The 24,185-nt window shown below is 44.2% G+C and overlaps 1 protein-coding gene across 2 annotated transcripts in view; it reads left to right on the top strand.

The window, feature by feature from the left end:
• Nucleotides 1–24,185, top strand: part of EP300 (E1A binding protein p300) — a 163,265-nt gene that overhangs the window by 11,479 nt on the left and 127,601 nt on the right. For both annotated transcript variants that reach the window (XM_069737084.1, XM_069737083.1), the window contains exons 2-3: nucleotides 17,153–17,772; nucleotides 20,238–20,408. In XM_069737084.1, coding sequence (XP_069593185.1) covers nucleotides 17,153–17,772; nucleotides 20,238–20,408 — 791 coding nt within the window. The remainder of the gene's footprint in view (nucleotides 1–17,152; nucleotides 17,773–20,237; nucleotides 20,409–24,185) is intronic.

Here is a 24,185-nt window from a genome sequence, read left to right as displayed (position 1 = left end):
AAAATTAGCTCCAATCATTAGCGGACACCATGTCGCGTTTGGAGAGCCCCTGTGTGCCTAAACATTAGAGATCCCCCACAAATGACCCCATTTTGGAAACTAGACCCCCAAAGGAACTAATCTAGATGTGTGATGAGCACTTTGAACCCTCAAGTGCTTCACAGAAGTTACCGCGGATTGCCAGTGTTTTTTGTGCGGATTTCACCTGCGGATTCCTATTGAGGAACAGGTGTAAAACGCTGCGGAATCCGCACAAAGAATTGACATGCTGCGGAAAATACAACGCAGCGTTCCCGCGCGGTATTTTCCGCACCATGGGCACAGCGGATTTGGTTTTCCATATGTTTACATGGTACTGTAAACCTGATGGAACACTGCTGCGGATCCGCAGCCAAATCCGCACCGTGTGCACATAGCCTAATTCTAAAGGTACGTGCACACGCTGCGGAAAACGCTGCGGATCCGCAGCAGTTTCCCATGAGTTTACAGTTCAATGTAAACCTATGGGAACCAAAAATCGCTGTACACATGCTGCGGAAAAACTGCACGGAAACGCAGCGGTTTACATTCCGCAGCATGTCACTTCTTTCTGCGGATTACGCAGCGGTTTTACAACTGCTCCAATAGAAAATCGCAGTTGTAAAACCGCAGTGAAATGCACAGAAAAACCGCGGTAAATCCGCGATAAATCCACAGCGGTTTAGCACTGCGGATTTATCAAATCCTCTGCGGAAAAATCCGCAGAGGACCAGAATACGTGTGCACATCCCGAACACTAACCCTACCCCTAACCCTACCCGTACCCCTAACCCTACCCCTAACCCTACCCCTAACCCTAACCCTACCCCTAACCCTAACCCTACCCCTAGTTCTTACCCCAACCTTAGTGGGAAAAAAAAAAATTCTTTATTTTTTTTATTGTCCCTACCTATGGGGGAGACAAAGGGGGGGAGGTCATTTACTATTTTTTTTTATTTTGATCACTGAGATAGGTTATATCTCAGTGATCAAAACTCACTTCGGAATGAATCTGCCTGCCGGCAGATTCGGCGGGCGCACTGCACATACGCCCGCCATTTTGGAAGATGGCGGCGCCCAGGAAAGAAGACGGACGGACCCCGGGAGGCTAGGTAAGTATAAGGGGGGGAGATCAGGGCACGGGGGGGGCGTCGGAGCACGGGGGGGTGGATCGGAGCATGGGGGGTGGATCGGAGCACGGAGCGGGGATCACTGTGTGGGGGGGTGGATCGGAGCACGGGGGGGAATCGCTGTGCTGGGGGGATCGCTGTGCGGGGAGGGGGATCGGAGCACGGGGGGTTTGATTGGAGCACGGGGGGTGTGATTGGAGCACGGGGGGAGCGGACAGGAGGACGGGGGAGCGGAGCACAGGACGGAGGGGAGCGGACCACAGATCGGGGGGCTGGGGGGGCGATCGGTGGGGTGGGGGCACATCAATGTTTCCAGCCATGGCCGATGATATTGCAGCATCAGCCATGGCTGGATTGTAATATTTCACCAGTTTTTTAGGTGAATTATTACAAATCGCTCTGATTGGCAGTTTCACTTTCAACAGCCAATCAGAGCGATCGTAGCCACGTGGGGGGTGAAGCCACCCCCCCTGGGCTAAACTACCACTCCCCCTGTCCCTGCAGATCGGGTGAAATGGGAGTTAACCCTTTCACCCAATCTGCAGGGACGCGATCTTTCCATGACGCATATGCTGCGTCATGGGTCGGAATGGCACCGACTTTCATGACGCAGCGTATGCGTCAAAGGTCGGGAAGGGGTTATTGACCACGTAAAATTTTTCAATTCTGACTAGTGTCCCTTCATGAGCTAATAACTCTGGAACGCTTTAACGGATCCCACAGTGTCTGTTTTTCCGTGACATTTGTACTTCATGATAGTGGTAAAATTTCTTCAAATTTTCTTCAAAATTCTTCAAACTTGCGTTTATGAAAAAAAAGGAAATTTGGCAAATTTAGCAATTTTCAAATTTTACTTTTGTGCCCTTAAATTAAAGTTAGGTCACATAAAATAGTTAATAAAATTTCCCACATGTCTACATCAGCACAATTTTGGAATCAATTTTTGTTAAGTTAGAAGGGTTAACAGTTAATCAGCGCTTTCTAATTTATCCAACATTTACAAAACTTTTTTTTTTATTTTTTTTATTTAAGGGGCCACATCACACTTGAAGTGACTTTGAGGGACCCATATGACAATACCCAAGTGACCCCATTCTAAAACCTGTATCCCTCAAGGTGTTCAAAACCACCACATTCAAGAAGTTTAGTAACCCTTCTATTGTTTCACAAGAACTGAAGCAATGTGGAAGGAAAAAATTAACATTTAGCTTTTTTTCACAAAAACTTTTACTTTAGACCCAAACTTTTTTTATTTTGTCACAAGGGTAATGAGAAAATGGACTCCAAAATTTGTGGTGTAATTTCTCCTGAGTACGCTTATACCTCATATGTGAGGGAAATCTACTGTTTGGGCGCTTGGAAGGGAAGGCGCACTGCTTTACTTTTAAACACAAAATTGGCTTCAATCGAAAGCGAATGCCATGTCGTGTTTGGGGAGCCCCTGATGTGCCTACACAGTGTAAACCCCACACAAGTGACCCCATTTTGAAAACCACACCCCTCTAGGTTTTTACACAGGGGTATAGTGAGCATTTTGAACCCACAGGTACGACACAGAATTTGATACTTTTGAACCCCCCCCCCAAATCCTGACTCCAACACCAACTGCAAAGAATGGAAAAAAATAAAACATTACTTTATAATTTTTATCTAAGGGGGTGGCAAAGGTGGATTTGATTTTACTATTTTTTTATTTTTATTTTATTTTGATCACTGTGATAAACCCTATCAAAAGAAACCAATAGGAAAAATTCCTTATTGCCAAGTATCGGCTGTCAGATCTCGGCAGGTGCGCTGTGCATACGCTCACCATTTTTTCCAGGAAGATGATGCTGAGGGGATGGCGGAGGTATCTGGGTGTCTCGGGGTACTTCATGTCTCTCTTCTGTTAGATCATATCAGGGGAGAGAGAACTAAATTGTACATCAAACTTTTTTTTTTAATTTGGTGAACGGCTATTACGTGACAGAAAACTGTAAAAACCGACCCTGATTATGTTCTCCGGGGTCTCAGCTACCTCAGAAATTTCACCAATAGAATGTCTTTGATGCAGTAAATCTGCATGGCTCACTGATCACATGTGGTTTTACCTGTGTCCAATGCAAGGCAGAGCTTTGGACGCTGCAAACATATACTGCTTCCAAAGCGCTGCCTTCTATAGGTATATCAGCATGTGATCACTGAACTGTGCGGATTTACTGCTCTCAAGACATTCTATTGGTGAAATTTCTGTTGCGGAGACTAGCTTCTCCGCAAGAGAAATATATTTGCTGCAGTCTGGAAAGACGCGCGCGCCGCATGTCAGTATTCGCTGGTGATCTGCAGGTGACTATGCACGCATAGGGGACATGTGATTTCTAGAAATCCCATCCACTATGCTGTAACATCTGGCTGCTGCGGGTTTGACGCTGCATAAAAGCGCAGCTTCGAACCCACAGGAACTCCTGATCGTGGGAACGTACCCAAAAAGGTGATCCGATGCACGAGTACAAGAGACAAGCAGAAAGAAATGTCACTGAATGAGAAACTCGCCTCAATACCCGGCACTGCCGCCAGTGATTCAGACCGGAGCGTTCAGCTGCATAGAAATACATGCAACCTCACGCTCCGGACCGAGTACCGGCGGCATTGCTGGGTATTGAGGTGAGAGACTTGCGCGAGTTTCTTGCATTGCAGTTGCATGTGTGATGCCGGCCTTAAATTACTAATGTTCATATTAAAATCTGGTTGTGGAGTAAAAATTAAAAAAACAGAAAAATCACACCTATTGGATCTTTTGCACTGCTGTCTTAATGCACTAGTCTTCCTTGCTCCTTCTCCAGCAGGGGATGTCTTGGGATCACTGTAGCTGGAAAAGAGGTTGACTTTTTTCTGGCTTAGGCCGGTTTCACACTAGCCTTTGTGCTCATCGTACGCCTGTGTACAGATCCACATGAATCTTGCGTACCTATATTTAACATTACAAAACATCACAGATTCGCAGTCAAATATTCCCATAAAATTGTATAAATTTATTAAATACTCAAAATAGCACAAGTAAAACATAGAAAAGATAAATGGACAACAGAGGGTAGCAGGTTAAGCACCATATGGCGGTACAATTGCCCAAAGACTCAAGACAACATCACTGCAACAATATGCATAGTAAAGTATATTAAAGGCCTATGGCCATATAAATACAGCGATCAATATCCCCAAATATTCACCATAGTAACTACACACCGATATAGCCAGGCCATCAAAGTGTTAAATACCTGATGGTGTCACAGTGGGGAGTCAGGAGTCCACTCCGACGCGCATTTCGGAGCACATTGCTCCTTCCTCAGGGCGCACTGAGGCACAACAGTGATTGCGTCATTAGTTAGCGGTTCATATGGGTGTCTATGTATGGAATATGTTTGAAACAACTTTATTTCATACCTATATTTAACATTGTGTACGCCGGAACATTCGCTGTGTGCGGATGCAGTCCCGTTCGTCGTTTTGATGTGCCCGCCGATCGCAACATGATGTCACTGCCAGCTGGTGGTCAGCGCTCATAGCAAGTCTGCTACATACAGGCGATCTGATCGCCTTTATGTAGCAGAGCCGATCGAGTTATGCGAGCTTCTAGTCTCCCTTGGAGGCTATTGAAGCATGCCAAAAGTGAGAAAAAAGTTTTAAAAAATATAAAAGTTTAAATCAGTCCTCCTTTGCCCTATTCAAAATAAAACAAAAAATCAAACATACACATATTTGGTATCGCTGCATTCAGAACCGCCCAATCTATCAAGAGAAAAAGATAAACCTGATCGCTAAACTGCGTAGCGAGAAAAAATAAAAACGCCAGAATTACTTTTTTTTTTTACATAACATGTGCACTAAAATGCACTAACAGGTGATCAAAAGATCGTATCTGCACCAAATTGGTAGGAATAAAAATGTCAGCTCGGCAGGCAACAAATTAGCCCTCACCCAACCTGAGATAACGAAAAAATTGAGACGCTACAGGTATCGGAAAATGGAGATTTGTTTTTTTAACAAAGTTTGGATTTTTTTTCACTACTTAGATAAAAAAGAACCAAGACATGTTAGGTGTCTATGAACTCGAGAAGCATAATGGCAGGTCAGTTTTAGCATTCAGTGAACGTAGTAAAAAAGCAAACCAAAAAACAAGTGTGGGATTGCATGTTTTTTTAAATTTCACCGCACTGGGATTATTTTTTTCATTTTCCAGTATACAATATGTTAAAACCAATGGTGTCGTTCAAAAATACAAATCGTCCCGCAAAAAAAAAGCCTTCACATGGCCATATTGACGGAAAAATAAAAGTTATAAAATAATATAGATGGGGAGCAAAAAGCGAAAATACCTCAGATCATGAAGAGGTTAACATCTTTTTAAGTGGATTTGTGACCACATCAAAGTTGATGGTGTCAAATCAATACTGGAAAGCTCAGCAGAGAAATGTTACAAATCCCACTGACAGATTCATAGTTCTCAATATGTGTCCATCAATGTACAGTGCAGCATACAGGCTGCAGAAGCCAACAAAAATAACTTTAAGTAAATACACCTATTCAAATAATGCCCCTATTGGGAATCTGTCAGCAGGTTTTGGCATGCAGTCTGAGAGTAGCATGATGTAGGGCCATAGGGCCTGATCCATTGTTAGCTACTGAGCTGCTTTGTGCAGTTTTGTTGGGATCGTCTTTTCGCTGCTGGAGATGTAGCAGTGCTGAAATGCTGAGCTCTGTATAACCTTGCCCACACCACTGATTGGCAGATTCCTGTGTACGCTGTATGTTTTCAGAAAGCTGCCAGTCGGTTGAAGGGGCCGGGGTTACACAAATTAGCCTGACTGGTCTGCTAGGTAACGCCTAGTCCCCTAATGATGATCTGCTGCTGATAAAACACTGAGTGTATTGAAACGACAGCACACAGTCTTATTGATACATTCGTGTAATCAGGGTATCTGCTCCTACATCATGCTGCTCTCAAATTTAATATCAACACCTGCTGATAGATTCCCTTTAAAAGGGCACTTATTGAAAAAGACTATGGGTAGTGTAGTATTGGAGCAATGCTGATTTTGCTAGTTTTCCCCAGAGCAAGCCTATAGCCTAAAAATACAACTTATTCCTGGAAAATTCCTTTAAAAAATACTCTAGTTGTATGTAAAAATATATATTTGTCATTTGTCCAGTTATTAAAGTCTCTGCTTATCCCACAATAAGCCATGTGATAAGTGTATGATTGCTGATGCTTGTGTAAAAATCTCTAAACTCTCAAAATATCAAAGTAGCTATAACCTGTCCCTTAAAAAAAAAATATAATTGAAAAGTTTTTTTTTCCCCACTTGCTGCAAACCACCAAAACATGCAATAGTCTGCTTCCAAAACTGTAATTAAAACGTCAGGTTATCTCCCTAAGGCTATGTGCACACGTATTCTTGAGGTCTGTGGATTTTTCCGCAGCGGATTTGAGAAATCCGCAGGTAAGAGGCACTGCGTTTTACCTGCGGATTTACCGCGTTTTTTTTTTTGTGGTTTTTGTGCGGATTCCATCTGCGGTTTTACACCTGCGGATTCCTATTATGGAGCAGGTGTAAACCGCTGCGGAATCCGCACAAAGAATTGACATGCAGCGGAATGTAAACCACAGCTTTTCCGCAGCATGGGCACTGCGGATTCTGTTTTCTATAGGTTTACATGGTACTGTAAATTCAAGGAAAACTGCTGCGGATCTGCAGCAAAATCCGCAACGTGTGCACATAGCCGTAAAGAGCCCTCGCATAGGTCAGTTAACTGGAAAATGTTAACGTAGACACAAACCAAATTACAAATTTCCAGTTTTTTTTTTTTTTTTTTTTAAACAGAAAATTAGTTTGTATTGCCGTAAGCTTAACTGCCTGAAAAATCATGTTTTTCCTACGCCTCATTGGGGGACACAGGACCATGGGTGTTATGCTGCTGCCACTAGGAGGACACTAAGTAAACACAGAAAGAATAGCTCCTCCCCTGCAGTATACACCCTCCTGCTGGCTCTCAGTGAACCAGTTCTTGCTTAGGGTCTGTAGGAGGCACTTGGGTCTGCTTCAGACCCCACCGTTTTTATTATTTTTTTACTTTTTATTCTAATTTTTCCCTTAACAGAGCGAATGGGGGCGACAGATCCTTTCTAAGTTCCGATCTCCCCCCAATCATCAACATGCAAGTACATGGAGTGTCCCTCCCGTATCCTTTCTTGCAACGTTGGATGCCAGCCCTGAGCTCACCTTACAGGCGATGGTTCCTTCGCGTTGTGATCTCCCCCCTCCATAGCAGGCCACTACATGGAGTAGCCCTCCATCTACCTCTCCTGGAGCCAGGTGCATAGCCGGACATGATATATATGGCGTCCGTACAGCCCCTCTCTGCATCACCACTGATATAGCGGAGGACGCATGGCGGCAGAAGCTCTCCACCCCCTCCCTGACTATGGTGACAGTGGACTGCGCACCGGTCCACCGCATCTACCGTGAGTACACTGCGGGGGCCGAGGCACTGGGGGGTCCTGGTTCCCGGGGTATGGGAGGTCCGCACCTTAAGCCTGTGTCCGTGGGTGGTCCGTAGTGCGGCAACCCCACGAAGGAGTGCAGCTAATGTTGGCGCCAATACAACCGCAGAGATTTAAAAAAAAAAAATTTCCCTCAATACAAGCCGGAGTTCTGGCCACGCCCACCGGCATTTAGCCCCACCCACTTTTCCTGGCGCTTCTCGTTCCCTGTGATGAGCTCCCACTTCCTGGTCTCGACGGCCATGTTGGGACACCCACAGCCCTGATGCTGCAGTACTGCTCCAGCGTTTCCTATCACAGCCCTCAGGACTAGCGTTTTTCTTCTGCCTACACTGCGGACCTGCCCTGGGGACTCAAGACACAGGACGTGGGTAAGCTCCAAAAGCATAGCTTAAGCCTTCCCCTGCTAGTAAGCGCTTTCCTCCAGGCTTTACTATGTCTTAACCAAAGCCTCACAACAAGTCTGGGAAAACCCACACTGTATTTTTCGCTGCATGTACCTCCTGTAAGGTCTCTGGGGTCACAATACTGCATTATGCACAGCTTGTGAACCGGTGACGGCTCAGGAACCACCTGTTGCTGATACTGAAGCTAGTGAGCCTAATCCCCCTGAGTGGGCTACCTCCCTTTCCCGATCTATGGCATCTCTGGCAAAAGTGTTAGACTCGTTCCGAGACCCTTCTTCTAACCAGGGCACTAATATGGACGACGCTTCCGATGGTCAGAACCCCTCGTACTCCAGGGGTCGTACCTTGCCAAGGAGTTTTCACTCTTCCAAGAAAAGGACTAGTGCCATATTCCCAGACCATCACTGGGATTCGGGTTATGAGAGCTCCAATTCTCGGTCCCCTTCCATTGGGGCTAGTAGAGAACCTGTTTCAGAGGACGATTCTGACACTTCCCTAGATCAGGAATATCATCACGATCAGGAGACTCTCCAATTGAGTCAGTGAATAAGGCTTTGAGACTTGAGGAGGAACCTTTATCTAAAACGGATCATGCCGTGTCCTTTAAGAGGACCAAATGAGCTCAGAGTGTTCGCCATTCATCCCGAGTTTAAGCAAATTGTTGAATCTCACAGGATCCGTCCAGATAAACGATTCACAGGGCAGAAGCCCATGGAGTCCAAATATACCTTTGCCCAGGATCTAAGAAAAGATTGGTCACAATCTCCCCCGGTAGATCCTCCGGTATCGTGCCTGGCTACGAAATCTGTTTTATCCTCCTCGGAGGGCGCCTCTATTAAAAATCCAACCGATCGTCAGATCGATAATATGGCGCGTTCAGTTTTTGAAGCCTCAGCGGCCGCACTCTTTCCATCTTTTGCCACTATGTGGGTGGCTAAGGCTATGACCCACTGGGCTGAGGTCTTGTCTTCAGCAGTGCTGGATACCAATCTTCCCTCCAAGATAGCAGACCTCGCTACTCAGATAGCCAGAGCTGGAGATTTTGTAGTGACCGCGTCCCTGGATGCCGCCGACTGCGCTTCTCAAGCAGCAGCCAATGCCATCACCGTCCGGAGGTCCTTGTGGCTCAGGGACTGGCGTGCGGATTCTACTTCTAAAAAGTCATTGACTTCTCTCCCATATCAGAGCGGTCGCCTTTTTGGCGAAAAGCTCGACCAGTTAATTTCACTGGAGGGAAGAGTACATTTCTTCCACAACAGAGACCCTCTCGGCCCTTTCGGAACCCGCAACCACAGGCTCAGCCCTTATTATTATTATTATTATTATTATTATTATTATTATATATATTTTTTTTCCCCCGTTACAACTCAAACTGGTCCTCTACTTCCACAGCTCCCGGTTCCGGCCGGGCACAACGTGGAGACAGAGGTTCACAGACCTCTTTTAAGCCTTCCCCTTCATGGAGAGGCAGGCCAAGACAGCCGGGATCCAGAGGCGCCTGAATGGGCAGACCTTCCACACAATGACTCACTGCGGTATCAGGGGGACACCCTCAAAGTAGGCGGCCGCCTGCTTTACTTCAGTTCCGCGTGGCTCTCGGTCGTTCACGACGAGTGGGTCCGCGGTCTAGTGTCATCCGGATACAAGATGATCTCTTATCTCGTCCTCCAAACCGTTTTTTCCTGTCTTCTCCTCCCAGGGCAAAAGCATCAGTTCTTCAAGGCTATAAGCTCTCTGAGAAAAGACGGAGTTATTATTCCAGTCCCTCAAAACGAAAGGTTTCAAGGTTTTTATTCAAACCTCTTCATTGTTCCAAAAAAAGGACGGTACAGTACGGACCTAAAACTGCTGAACAAGTTCGTCAGGGTGCGATTGTTTCAGATGGAATTGCTTCGTTCTGTCATCGCCTCCATTGAAAAATGCGAGTTCTTGGCGTCTATAGACATCCAGGACGCATACCTCCACATTCCTATTTTACCTTCTCACCAAAGGTTTCTTCGCTTTGCAGTTCAGGAAGACCACTTCCAATTCGTTGCTCTGCCCTTCGGCCTCGCCACCGTCCCCAGGATATTCACCAAGGTCATGGCGGCTGCCGTGGCCATACTCCACACCCGAGGTGTGGCTGACGATATCCTCATCAAAGGCCCCTCTTTCCGCTCCTGCAAGGAATCCGTGGCCATCACAATAGATACCTTTTCTCGCCTGGGTTGGAAGATAAACTTCAAAAAATCTTCACCAGTACCGTCTCAGCGAATTTCCTTTCTAGGAATGATATTCAACTTGTCCCGGGGGTTGGTTCTTCTTCCCCCGGAAAAGATCTTTTTTTACAGCGAGAAGCTCAGAAATGCTCTCAGCCTCGCTCTCACACTCTGCGCTTCAGTATGAGAGTCCTCGGCAGGATGGTAGCAGCTATGGAGGCGGTTCCATTTGCCCAACTACACCTCTGTCCCCTACAGCATGCCCTCCTGGCTGTTTGGGACAGGAACCCGTTCTCCCTAGAACGTCGGTTCTGCCTTCCCCAGCGAGTCAGACAGTCTCTCAGGTGGTGGACATTGAAATCCTCCCTGAATCAATGGAAGTCTTTTTTCTTCCATTACACCGGCTGGTTGTGACGACAGACGCCAGTCTTCTAGGCTGGGGAGCGGTGTTCCTTCATCACACTGCTCAGGGCCACTGGTCCCCCCCAGGAATCACGTCTTCCAATCAACATCTTGGAAATACGGGCGATCAGGCTGGCACTTCTCCAGTTCCATCCCTTCCTAGCAGGTCGCCCAATCAGGATTCAGTCCGACAATGCCACTGCAGTGGCATACATCAACCGCCAAGGAGGAACCTGCAGCAGGGCGGCCATGACGGAGGTAGGCCACATTCTCCGATGGGCCGAGGAAAACCGTTCAATGATCTCTGCGGTTCACATCCCGGGAGTGGACAATTGGGAGGCAGACTTCCTCAGTCGGCAATGCCTCGACTCCGGGGCGTGGTCTCTCCATCCGGAGATCTTCCACCAGATCTGCTGTCGTTGGGGAAGCCCGGACGTGGATCTGATAGCCTCACGGCTAAACTCCAAGGTTCCCAACTTCATGGCTCGGTCCCACGATCCAGCAGCCATCGGGGCAGACGCTCTTGTACTCCCGTGGCATCATTTTCGGCTTCTGTACATATTTCCCCCGCTTCCTCTCCTGCTGAGTCATCAAGAAAATCAGAGCGGAGAGGGTACCGGTAATCCTGATTGCGCCAGATTGGCCGCGCCGGGCGTGTCCCCCAATGATTGGCTCGGAGAAAAGGATTTTACGGTGAGTACACAAAAATCTCCTTTTCCAGGTTATTTGTACCGCACAATGAACACCTTAAAAATCCATACCCAAATAGCAATGACTGAATTGTTTAATTGCACTTGGATTTTTTTCCTCATTATTCCACTACATTGTATGATAAAATTAAAACTTTGAATTGATCAAAGTACCCCTTTTTTTCTGATGACCGCTTTATAACGACTCCGCATTGTCTCAAGCAGCTTCATTAGGTGGAATGGCTTGCAATGAACAGATAGGTATACCATGTTTGATGGTCGTAGACACATTCTGAAGGTAGATCTCAGAGGTAGTGTTGGTACACGGTTCCATAAAGTGCTGAGCTCTGTTCCACAAAGCCAGTATATGGCGAGAACCACTTGCATAACTACAGAGTAACCCCAGCCCATCATTATTTTAAGACCTGAAGATTATAACTCCAGAAAATTGCTATAACCTTGAAGGTATCTTTAAGTGCAGTCATGAAAGCCATCAATCACTGTATGATTATATACTATGATAGTATAAGTGATGAAACGATCACAGGTTCAAGTCCCATAAGGGGACTAAAAAGGTAGAAATTAAAGTTTTCATAAAATAGGCTAGCCCCTCTTTTCCCCCCTTGAAAATATAGATGTATTATGTATTGCCATGTCCATAGAAGTCCGGATCATCAAAATATACATTTAATCAATCCATATGCTAGATGCCATAAAAAGAGAAACAATCCAAACTACAGAATTAATATTTTTGGTCACCACAGCTCCCTAAAAAAGAAAAACCAAAACATGCACCCCATTCTTTATCGAGAACTTGGCATCAAACAGTCGGCTCACCAATGTTATGGATCTCTGAAAATGTCGACAAACCAAACGTTTTTCAACAAACTGTTATGATTTTTTTATCCACTTGATAAACTTTGCAAGTTGGCTATTTCTATACACTCACTGCCCTGAGGATCATATTGGCTATGAACATCGTTAAAACAATGGTGGAATTTCATTTTTTTTTTTCACCATTTCATTCCATTTGGGATTACTTTTCAGTGTTGTAGTACTTCATATAGTAAAATAAATGGTGTCATTCAAAACTACAGCTCTTTCTGCAAAAGAACAAGTCCTCACATGGAATGGAATAAAATGGAAGAAGTTATGCTGCTTAAAAGAAGCAGATGAAACCATGCAAATATAAAAGTGAAACTTGGCAGATGGACGGGGCTTAATAAGGAGTACATTTTGCCTATCGGAGAGGAGAGAATCCCCCTTTTGCATGCAGCAGTAAGGTGTAGAATTCAGTGCTGCTCTATGTAACATCTGTGCAAGTGCTGGACACAGACAGTCTGCACTGGGGCTACATCCCATCCATGGACGTTTTCACAGTATGCAATGGTGGCTCAGCATTTTCATTAATGAGAAACCAATTACCGTAATATTGTAATAGCTTTAGAATAGCTTACAGCCTCTGAAAGGACAACCCAAAATAAGAAAAAAGATTGAATAAAAATAAGGCTAATAATACATTAAAAATGAGTCCATACGCAGAACAGTGAAACGGTCTGCCTAATCGCATTCTCCAGATCCTCTCTGGATCGCAGTCTCCGTGAATGGTGCTGATGCAGTGACCAGGCCCTCCCTTGTGTGTGTATAGGGAAAAACCTGTCATTCAAGGGGTGAAATCACTTGTCAGCCCTTTTAGGCTAGTTTCACACTAGCGTTTTTATGATCTGCGGAGGGCTGCGGACTTCTTCCGTGAAGCCCTGCCCTCAGCCGCACCTCCGCTGCTATCTCCACCTACTTCTGCATGCGGCACGCATGTGGCCTGCGTACCTATCTTTAACATTAGGTACGCAGGTCGTGCGGCTGTATGCGAAAGCTTCCGCATGCGCAAAAAATCCACAGCTGCGTTTTCTGCCAGGAGAGGCAGAATCCGCACCAGAAATTCCTAAGGCTAATCCGCAACGTGTGCGCATAGAACTGTAAGGCTATCACCTGTATGGCCATAGTAGTATATACGTCCCAAGGGGTGACCTATTCCCTGTAACTTGTAGACTAAAAGATGTGCCAGAGCCATAACTTTATTTTTGTCAATATGGTCATTAGGAGTTATTTTGTGCTTGATGAGTTATACTTTTGAACGACACCATTGATTTTGCCATATAGTGTATGGGAAAAAAATGTCACTGTTCTACAAGACCCTCCTGCATGCACTGACTGAAGGTAATCCCTTGCGGTGACTCGTCTGTACAGGAAAACGGTGAAGACCCTGCCAATAGAAGGGCGGTAAAGGTGTTTCCCGCTCTGGTTTAGAAAATTGCACGAGAGCCCACGCCTTTTTTTTTAAATTGCGTTTAATGCAATTTTTGTGGTTTTTTTAACTCTTTATGTACCATTTTATTATGTTTATTACTAACCATCGGCCTTGGTATATCTGTAGATCTGCATCTCTCTGTAGATCTGCATCTCTCTGTAGATCTGCATCTCTCTGTAGATCTGCATCTCTCTGTAGATCTGCATCTCTCTGTAGATCTGCATCTCTCTGTAGATCTGCATCTCTCTGTAGATCTGCATCTCTCTGTAGATCTGCATCTCTCTGTAGATCTGCATCTCTCTGTAGATCTGCATCTCTCTGTAGATCTGCATCTCTCTGTAGATCTGCATCTCTCTGTAGATCTGCATCTCTCTGTAGATCTGCATCTCTCTGTAGATCTGCATCTCTCTGTAGATCTGCATCTCTCTGTAGATCTGCATCTCTCTGTAGATCTGCATCTCTCTGCAAATCTGCATCTCTCTGCAAAAAAAGGCGGTCTGCCGCAATAACGTACCGCAAAAAACTTGTAGTTCGCTGTTTTTCAGTTTTCCAATACTATGGAAGAAGTATTGGGGAAAAAAATGGCGTTCCTCAAAACCAGAAGTGACGGTGTACCGCAAAAACAACGCAAGTTGTTTTTGCGGCACCCATTGATTTTAAACGGGTGCTGTGTCCGTACACCGTGAAAAAGATCGAGCAGGCTTGATCTTTTATCACGGCCGCAAATACGGCGCACCATAGAAATCTATTGGGACCGCAAAAACGGACAGGGAGAACACTGTATTTCTAAAAGAAGACTTAGAAAAAAAATGTTTTTGTGTCCCTGATTGTGTGCTGTTAAAGAAGCTGTCCACTACTTGGACAACTTCTCATACCCTTATCTTGTCCTTCATAAAATAATAAAGCTTATAGGGTATGTGCACACGATGCAGATTTTGCTGCGGATCCGGAAAACCAAAAACGCTGTGCACATGATGCGGAAAAAAACTCGCGGAAGCGCAGCGGTTTACATTCCGCAGCATGTCACTTCTGCGGATTCCGCAGTGGTTTTACAGGTGCCCCTATGGAAAACCGCAGGTGAAAAACCGCAGTAAATCCGCGATAAATCTGCAGCAAAAACGCAGCGTCTGCTGCGGAAAAATCCGCAGTGGCCAAGAATACGTGTGCACATAGCCTTATTACACGCCTCCTGTGCCGGCACTGTTCCCGCAGTGTCTACTTTTTCCTCCTGGAGCTCCCATGCTGCTGTTGTGACGTGTGACAGTTGGGGTCGGCGTCACTGTCCCGCCTCCTGTTGAATTGAGCGGAAGGGAGAGAAAGTCGGGGATCCGCTTCAGCCTAGACTTCCTTATCACTTTCAATTTGTCCGAAGGTGGAGACATTGATGGGGCGTCTGTGTCACAACAGCAGCAAAGTAGCCCCGAAACCACCAGTGCCGTCATGTGAGGTGAGTATAGACTTTATTTTATGGGGGCCAAACATTTGGATCAAGAAGGGGTTGTGCTAGTAGTGGGTAACCCCTTTAAGTTAAATATTTTTCTGTCAAATGAGATGTTTGAAGACTAATTTTTTGCATGACAAGATAGTTTTTACTGGTACCACTTTTTAGACTTGATCAAGCATAATAGCTTTATAGGTTAAAGCCATATCCAACTTTTTTTGCTACTTTTGCACATAAACATAACTTTGTGCTCTACACGCCATACACTGAGGATTTGCTTTGGGTAAGATGTCGTTTTTTATTTGTACAATTTTGTGGTAAATGCGCCTTTTTTTATTTTATTTAATTTTGGGAGGCGAAATGAATAATATATAAATTCTTGCTTAGTCCTTTGTATTTTTCATATTTTACACTATGTGGAATAAATATTTTAGTCCCACAAAGGGACTTTAAAATGTGATCCTTTGTGTAGCAAACACTACCTGTGTAGTGCAGTGCATTATTCAGCTTGTCAGTGAGCGTGCTGTTCAGACATGACAAGGCACTGCTAATTGGTTTACAGTCACCGATTATCCACCACAAGGTCTTAATTGCACCCCCGTTCTATAGTGCCTTAGCAATTGCTCTTATAATTGTAAAATCAAGTTTTAATCTGCACTCACAGAAAGGAAATCTGTGCGAACGAATCCAATCCTTTCCCCCTACTTGTAAGCATGACTGCCAGGGTGATTGACACAATTTAGCAAACGCAATGTTACTGTCTGTTCTGTGAAGATTTTGCGCATGCCTTCCTGGCCACATTGTACATCCTCAGGGAGCAGAGTGTCGCTCGCATGTTGTAATGTTGGACCTGCACCCATGCTGATCTGAATAATTTCACACCTGCAGTCGTTTCAGCCACAATAACCCTACTTTGGAGTTGGGGAAACTGCGCAATTTCATCTTATGGCACAACATTTTTATGAAGGGGTTTTTGGACTACTTGTGAGTTGACAGATTGTGACATTAGTAGGGTACATGCGCATCAAGAAGACTGATAAGTAGTCTGAGGACAAAGCAGACCGAATAGAGCTGCAGGGTTCATGCGCTATCATCCACCCTATTCAATTCATAAGGAACGGTGGCACCCTCTGTTTTGGGATCCATGGGAGTCCCTCAGGAGGACCTATAATTATGTAATGATTACTACGTATCTAGTGGATAGATAATTAAGTTCTGCAGACTAGAATACCCCGTTGATTTCTACAGTCCCATTTTGTGAACCTGTCTACTTGTTAATGTTATATACAAACTATACTATTGGGGAGCACAGATCTGAAAGTTATTGACTTGTTACTTTGGTCCATGGCTGTTTATGCTAAGTTTTATTGTAAGTCTTCTCAAATCCATTCTCTCAACTGTCCGGTTTCATTTTTTTCTGGTGAAAGTGCATTTTATGATGCCATTAAATAAAAACGAAAGATGGTTATATAGTGAAATCTGTCAGAATCTGCTGAAGTGTAAAGTGACTTTCACTAACAAACGTTTTCCACGCTATCAGTGATTTCTTGGAAATATATTGATTTTATGGGATATATTCTGAATTTTGCCTTACCACTACCAAACCAGAAATGTTCAACCATAGCCTTGTAGTCCTTTAGTCCTATTAATATTCTTTGGCCCTATTACTATAGCTAAATCAGCTGTATTTTTCTACTTTTGTCAGCCTCATTGAGACTAACTAGAGCGACATATCGCACTGCTTTATTTAGACTGTAGCCTGTTAGAGTCCTGGTAGCGATCAGCGATTTATCATCTTTTCCCTGGATATCCTTCCGTTGGGTCCCCTTTAACCCTCCACTAGTAACTTGCTGGTCGCCTTTCCTATGGCAATGGAGCAGCTGGGTTTTATGAAATTTGACTCTCTGCTGGTTAAGCATTTTACTAGATTGCTCTTTTCAGAATAATATCCATGATTTTGCTGTTTATTTTTTTAAATGTTGTGATATATTGAAAATAAACCATTGTTTTCCCTCTTTTAGATTTGGGGTCCTTATTTGACCTGGAACAAGATCTGCCTGATGAGTTAATTAGCTCCCATGAATTTGGTGCAAGCAATGGTGGAGAGCTTGGTCAGCTGCACACCAGCATGAACATGGTACCTGATGCAGCAGCCAAACATAAGCAGCTGTCAGAACTGTTGCGAGGTGGTAGTACAAACATGAATATGGGTCTTGGTCAGCAAACATCACAAGCCAACCCTGGTATTGGACTTCTAAACAACATGGTGAAGGGCCCAATGCTTCAAAGTGGATTGACTCCCTCAAGCTTGAGTATGGGTGGTAATGGAAACCATCCAGGACAACCCGGCTTAAACCCGTCCTCAACAGCTGGTATGATGGCTTCCCTAAACAACCCAATAAATCAGCCTAGAATGGGCATGAACACAGGTATAATTCAAGCTGGAAATGGACAAAACATAATGCAGGGGCAAATGATGAATGGGTCACTTGGTACAGGAAGGGGTAGACCTGGGATGCCTTACCCAAACCAAGGAATGGGCAGTTCTACCAACCTGTTAGCGGAGACTCTTCAGCAAGGGGGTCCACCAATGTCTGGACAGTCGGGAATGAGAAGCCCACAGCCAACCACTATGAACAAGGTAGGCCATTGTATTAAGATGATGCCATTATTTTGTAAGTTTTCTACAACTACCACTACAACCTCTATGTTGCCAGTAGGGGTGGGGTGTATGTAGGGAGGTAGCATGGGACCACATGTATGCAATCTACATACTTCTGGCCATTCTTCAGTCAATTCAAGTGAATTGAGAAAATCCGATCACATCTAGGTGTCATGTGACCGGTAACATGTATGCATATCGCTCTCACTGGCTGGCAATTTTACAGAGTACAGACTTTACTAGAAGACTAGGCTCCCCTTAATGACAGCCAATGCGTCTTTTTACTGACCTGCGCTATAAGAGAATAGCCTCCCCATACAGGTGACAGTCCAGCAGCTGTCTGCTGTCCACTATAGCTGACAACTTGCTGTATCAGCCACAGTCAGTGTTAGCACCGTCCATATCTGTTTAACCTCTTAGATGCTGCTGTCAGTTGTGACTACATCATATATATGGTTGAGTGTGGGGGCCAGGGTGGATAAAAATCAATGTTTTTAAAAAAAAAATAAAAAAAATCGGATTTTTTTTATTATTTAAATCGGATTTTTTTCAATAAACTGCTTTTTGAGGAAAATATTTTACCATCCAAAGGTTCTTCCATCATGAGATAAAGCTGAGTTGTTTAACTCAGCAGAATAAAGGCTGTATATGTGTAACATTCGCAATGCCATGCTCTTCCAGAGATTTCTGTAGGATTAGTGGGCAGTTTCTCTCCTATATTATCAGACGCTCGCTTTACTTACGCAGTTCTCAAAACTGAATTTGACTCCGCAGAGGTCCCTGCCTCTTCTTCACGGCAAAAATGTTACAACATGAACAGAGTTAAGAAAAAGACCTTAATCCTATTGTTCTACAAACCTATGAATACAGAATCAACCCCTTCAGTGCCAAGTCCAAGAAGTTAGACAATATGTTTCTGATTGTTTGGAGTGGAATAGATCTGCACAACACAAGATACCACAAGATGGTGGAATGTCTTTGAATACCAGTTTATTTTAATTTTGATGCTTCAGTTATAAAAATGATACAAATGTGGGTCCCAGTAATCTGAAAGGAGTTTCATATTGAAAATGTATTGCTAAAAGTAGTAGGTTAAATTAGTTTTTTTTTTTTTTTTTTTGTCATGTTTTTAAAATGAGGGTAGGATTAATTGATCCTACCCAAATAAAGCCACACTCTTGTGCAAGCAGTTACAGACTATTATGTACATACCATATATATGGCACAGCTTAGGCTAGGTTCACACTTGCATAAAAGCCTTTGTTGCCAAGTTCCATCAGTTTTACCAGAATAGAACGTGTAGCCTACAGGTTTTTTTTTCCTCTCTTTAGGGTATGTGCACACGTCAGGATTTCTTGCAGAAATTTCCTGAAGAAAACCGGAAATTTTCTGCAAGAAATCCGCAAATTTTTTTTGCGTTTTTTTCCCCGTTTTTTGCGGTTTTCTTAGCATTTTGCAAGCTTAATTAGCTTGCAGAATGCTAAAGTTTTCCAAGCGATCTGTAGCATCGCTTGGAAAACTGACTGACAGGTTGGTCACACTTGTCAAACAGTGTTTGACAAGTGTGACCAACTTTTTACTATAGATGCAGCCTAAGCAGCATCAATAGTAAAGGATATCATGTTAAAAAAAATAAAAAAAAATGGTTATACTCACCCTCTGCAGACAGCCGATGTCCTCAGCGGCGTCCGTTCCTATAGATGGTGCGCGCAGGACCTTTGATGACGTCGCGGTCATGTGAGCGGTCGCGCGACCAATCACAGGACCGCGACGTCATCGCAGGTCCTTCACACAGACCATCTATAGGAACGGAACCGGCAGCGTGCACCGCTGAGAGGCGGGAAGACATCGAGGGTGAGTATATCACTATTTTTTATTTTAATTCTTTTTTTTTTTTACCAATTATATGGTGCCCAGTCCGTGGAGGAAAGTCTCCTCTCCTCCACCCTGGGTACCAACCGCACATAATCTGCTTACTTCCCGCATGGTGTGCACAGTCCCATGTGGAAAGTAAGCAGATCAATGCACTCCTAGGTGTGCGGAGTCACCGCAATTCCGCAAATTTAATGAACATGTTTCTTTTTTTTCCCGCGATGCGATTTTTTTTCGCGTAAAAAAATGCAACATTTGCACAAAAAATGCGGAATACATTGTAAATAATAGAAGGCATATGTAAGCGTTTTTTGTGTGTTTTCGAAAAATACTGTACGTGTGCACATGGCCTTAAAATGATGGCAACCAAACTGCCGCTATTATGTACAATAGGCTCCCTCCTGGTTTATTTAATCTCCATCACAAGATCAAGCAGTTTCCTGCAGGTCGTCGTCTTTATGCCTAAAACTCCTGCCATCGCCAGGGTGAACCTTGCTTTACTGCTTAACTGTTCTCTTTTGAGATTTTTGGTTGTTTTGTAAATTCTACTTTTGCAAATGTTGTTTTTTTAGCTTGGGATAATGAACAACCCTAACCCCTATGGGACATCATATGGTCAGAATACTGGTCCCCAGTTGGGAGCTGCTGGGCTTGCTCCCCAAATGCAGAACAAAGCAGCTCTCCAGAACAGTCTGACCCAATTTTCAATGGACAAAAAGTCTGGGCCTGGCATGCCAAATATGGTAAGTGTTTAACCCCTTCCCTCTGCAGAGATTTTTTTTCTCCCCTTCTTCTGAGAGCCACAGTTTGATCACTCACTTTCTTGTATGTGGGCTTGTGTTTTGCTGGATGAGTTCTAGTTTTTGAATAACACCATTTCATTTTACTATAAAACTGTACTAGAAAATGAGAGAAAAAAGCCAAATCGTGAATCAAAACCAACTAATTACCAATGCCCCTTCCAAACCCGCTGTAATTTGCTCATTTGTATTTTTTGGGGGTGATTTTTTTTTTTACTGCACACATAAGCTGAGACCTGAGAACCCGCTTGTCTTAGTAGTCTCCCTTGTGTCTTGGTCCCTGACAGCTCTTAAGGTATGCTTTTCTCTGAAACGGCCTTCTCGTAGATTGGGCAGCATGTATCAGCTCCCAGGTTCATTCCAAATGACTGTCCAATAAAGCCCTTAAAGGGGTATTCCGCTACTGTAACAATCCCTTCTTGATGTAAATGTTTGGCCCCGATTAAAATAAAAATGCCTATACTCTCCTCCGGTGCCGTCGCCATTCCAGCAGTGTCCGCACTCGCTCTCCCCGGGACTCTCGTGCGGTTGTTGTGACACTTGAGCCTGGTGCCCAATCGGCTCTGGCGTCACTGTCTCCTATGAATTTAACATGAAGAGGACGTCCAGGCTGTGGCTGATCTGAATTCCTCTTCTTGTTCGATTAGTTCGAAAGTGGAGACAGTGATGCCAGCGCTGATTGGTTACCGGCGTCGCATGTCACAATAACTTCAAGTGCTGACAATGCGGGAACGGTGCAGGCATGGAGGGGGGGAATATAGGCTCTTTTTTTTTTTTTTTCTTCTTTCTTTGGGGGCCAAACATTTAAGTCAAGGTGTTGTCCTAGTAGTGTACTAGAGAAACTGCCAGCACGATTTTGTGACTTAAAGATACGGCTGTAATAAAGATTACATTGATACCTTTGGTGAGGATATCCGCCTTGTTCTTCTTTAAAGGGAACCTGTCACCACCAAAATCGAAGATGAGCTAAGCCCACCAGCATCAGGGGCTTATCTACAACATTCTGGAATACTGTAGATAAGCCCCCGATGTATCCTGAAAGATGAGAAAAAGGTTATGTTTTACTCACCCAGGGGTGGTCCCGCTGCGGTCCGGTCCGATGGGCATCGCGGTCCGGGGTCTCCTATCTTCTTACGATGACGTCCTCTTCTTGTCTCCACGCTGCGGCTCCGGTGCAGCTGTACTTTGTCTGCCCTGTTAAGGGCAGAGCAAAGTGCTGCTGTGTGCAGGCGCTGGGCCTCTCTGACCTTTCCCGGCGCCTGCGCACTGCAGTACTTTGCTCTGCCCTCAACAGGGCAGATAAGTACGCCTGCTCCGGAGCCGCAGCGTGCAGACAAGAAGAGGACATCATCCTTTGAAGATGGGAGGCACTGGACCGCAAGGGACCGCCCCTGGGTAATCTAACCTCTTTTTCTCATCTTTCAGGATACGTCGGGGGCTTATCTACAGCATTACGGAATGCTGTAGATAAGCCCCTGATGCTGGTGGGCATAGCTCATCTTCGATTTTGGTGGTGACAGGTTCCCTTTAATCACCATTTAACCCCTTAATGACTGACAGCCAATACGTCTTTTAACTGACCTGAGATATGAGAATAGCCTCCCCATACAGGTAACAATCCAGCAGCTGTCGGCTGTACACTATAGCTGACAACTTGCTGCATCAGCCACGATCAGTGTTTGCATCCTCCACATCTGTTTCACCCCTTAGATGCTGCTGTCAATAGTGACTACATCATTATAAATGGTTAACAGTGTGTGGGGACTTTCTCTTTATCCCAATTGGTGCCCTCAGATCTTGATTTTGTGGTCCTGATGTTTGCCGTGGCAATTCATGACCAAATAGCGGCCTTAGAGTCTGACGGCTATAATAATCTGTTCAGAAGTTAGAGACATTTAGGTGGTAAAAATACACATTTTCATTTGTCATACCACTTTGCATTAATTCCTGTAAAGCACCTGAAGGGTTAATAAACTACCTGACAATGGTTTTCAATATGTCAGGGGGTGCTGTTTTTAAAATGGTATCACGTTTGGGGGTTTCCCAATATGTGAGACCCCTAAAGTCACTTCAAACATGGATTGTTCCCTAAAAAATAAATTTTGCAAATATCCTTGAAAAAATGAAAAATTGCTGCTACATTTTTAATCCTCCTAAAATGCTAACAAAATAAAATAACATTTTACAAATGGCGCTGATGTAAAGCCGACATGTGGGAAATGTTATTTATTAATGGTTTGCTGTCGTATGACCATCTGGATTAAAGGGAAATCATTCAAATTTAGAAAATTGCTAATTTTTTTTTAACATTGTTCTCAAATTTTTGATATTTTTAACAAATAAACACAAAACATATTGACCTAAGTTTACCATCATCATAAAGTATAATGTGTCATGAAAAAAACAGTCTCAAAATCACTGGGATTTGTTGAAGCGTTGCAGAGTTATTACCACATAAAGTGACACTGGTCAGATTTCAAAAATTTGGCTCCGTCACTAAGGGGTTAAGTTTCAGTGCACAGGGGGTGGACTGTACACTGGGTTATCTGCTCCCCGTCTGTGATCTCCTCTCCGCCTGCCTCCAGTATTGGCAGATACCTGCTATGTAGCATGGCAAGCATTGGCCAGTAATGGTGCGGGTTTGGCTCTTAACTGCCTCCAGAACATGACACAGGCTTATCTCCAGACACCATCCGCCCCGCAGCCTGGAAGGGGTCATTCTATAAAGTGATAAGATGATTTATCCATAACACAGCTGATATGAGGCACACAGGGATCACTCTCCTCAGCAGTCTATATCCTGTATGCCATAGTCATAGTTTAGATAGGGCAAATGTGATGACAGATTCCCTTTTAATGAGATTCTCGCGCTTTGGTGTTGGGGGTGGGGTCTTTATATGGTGATCTACTTACATATGCATCCTTACGGGCTTATGTCAGGTTATTGATCCCTCAGTGACCTGCCCCCTATTTTACATACTGAATATAATATGGTTTGAAAAAATAATCAAATTCCTCAGGCAGGTGGCATGTAGCATGATACGGAGGATAATATACATATTTTCGTCTTTTATTTTCACATATAGTTTTGTTTAAAGCCTTTTTTTATTTTCAAACAAAATGTTGCTGGCAGCCACGCTTGTGCAGTAGCCTCTTTCGCGACCCGATAAATGCTACTGCACAGGCGCCATTTTGGCAGAGAAAAACAATTGGGCTTAATCGAGAGAGCGCCGGTTCCATTTTGGCAGAAGAAAAAAAAAAAAGCTCCATCAAGATGGCGTCTGCACAGTAGCATAGTTCTGATAGATGATACCGCGCAGGCACCATCTTGACGAATCCTAATTTTTTTCCTCTGCCAAAATGGTGTCGGCGAAATAGCATCTATCGGAAGGCAATAAATGCTATGGGGCAGGCGTGGCCAGCTGTATTTTTGTAAAAAAATAAATAATTTTTTAAGCAAAGTTGTAAATAAAACAAACATATGCATATAACAAACAAAATTGTGCTAAACCTGAGATTTTTGGAGCCATAGAAAAAGCTGTGGTCCGATTGTCTATGAAAACTGTCTCCCCAACAACTAGTGGAGCCTACCGGTGCGGACAGCATCACATTTGGGAAGCTTTGTGCTAGAGGACATTTGACCTAGTAGGAGATTCCCATATAATAAACCATCAATCAGTTATTTTCTAAATTTCTACAATACTGTAGAATTTTGAGATC

This window comes from Ranitomeya imitator, chromosome 8 (assembly GCF_032444005.1).
Source record: "Ranitomeya imitator isolate aRanImi1 chromosome 8, aRanImi1.pri, whole genome shotgun sequence".
Classification (NCBI taxonomy): Eukaryota; Metazoa; Chordata; class Amphibia; order Anura; family Dendrobatidae; genus Ranitomeya; species Ranitomeya imitator.
Note: the sequence above shows the minus strand (reverse complement) of the source record. Positions and strands in the feature narration are given on the sequence as shown.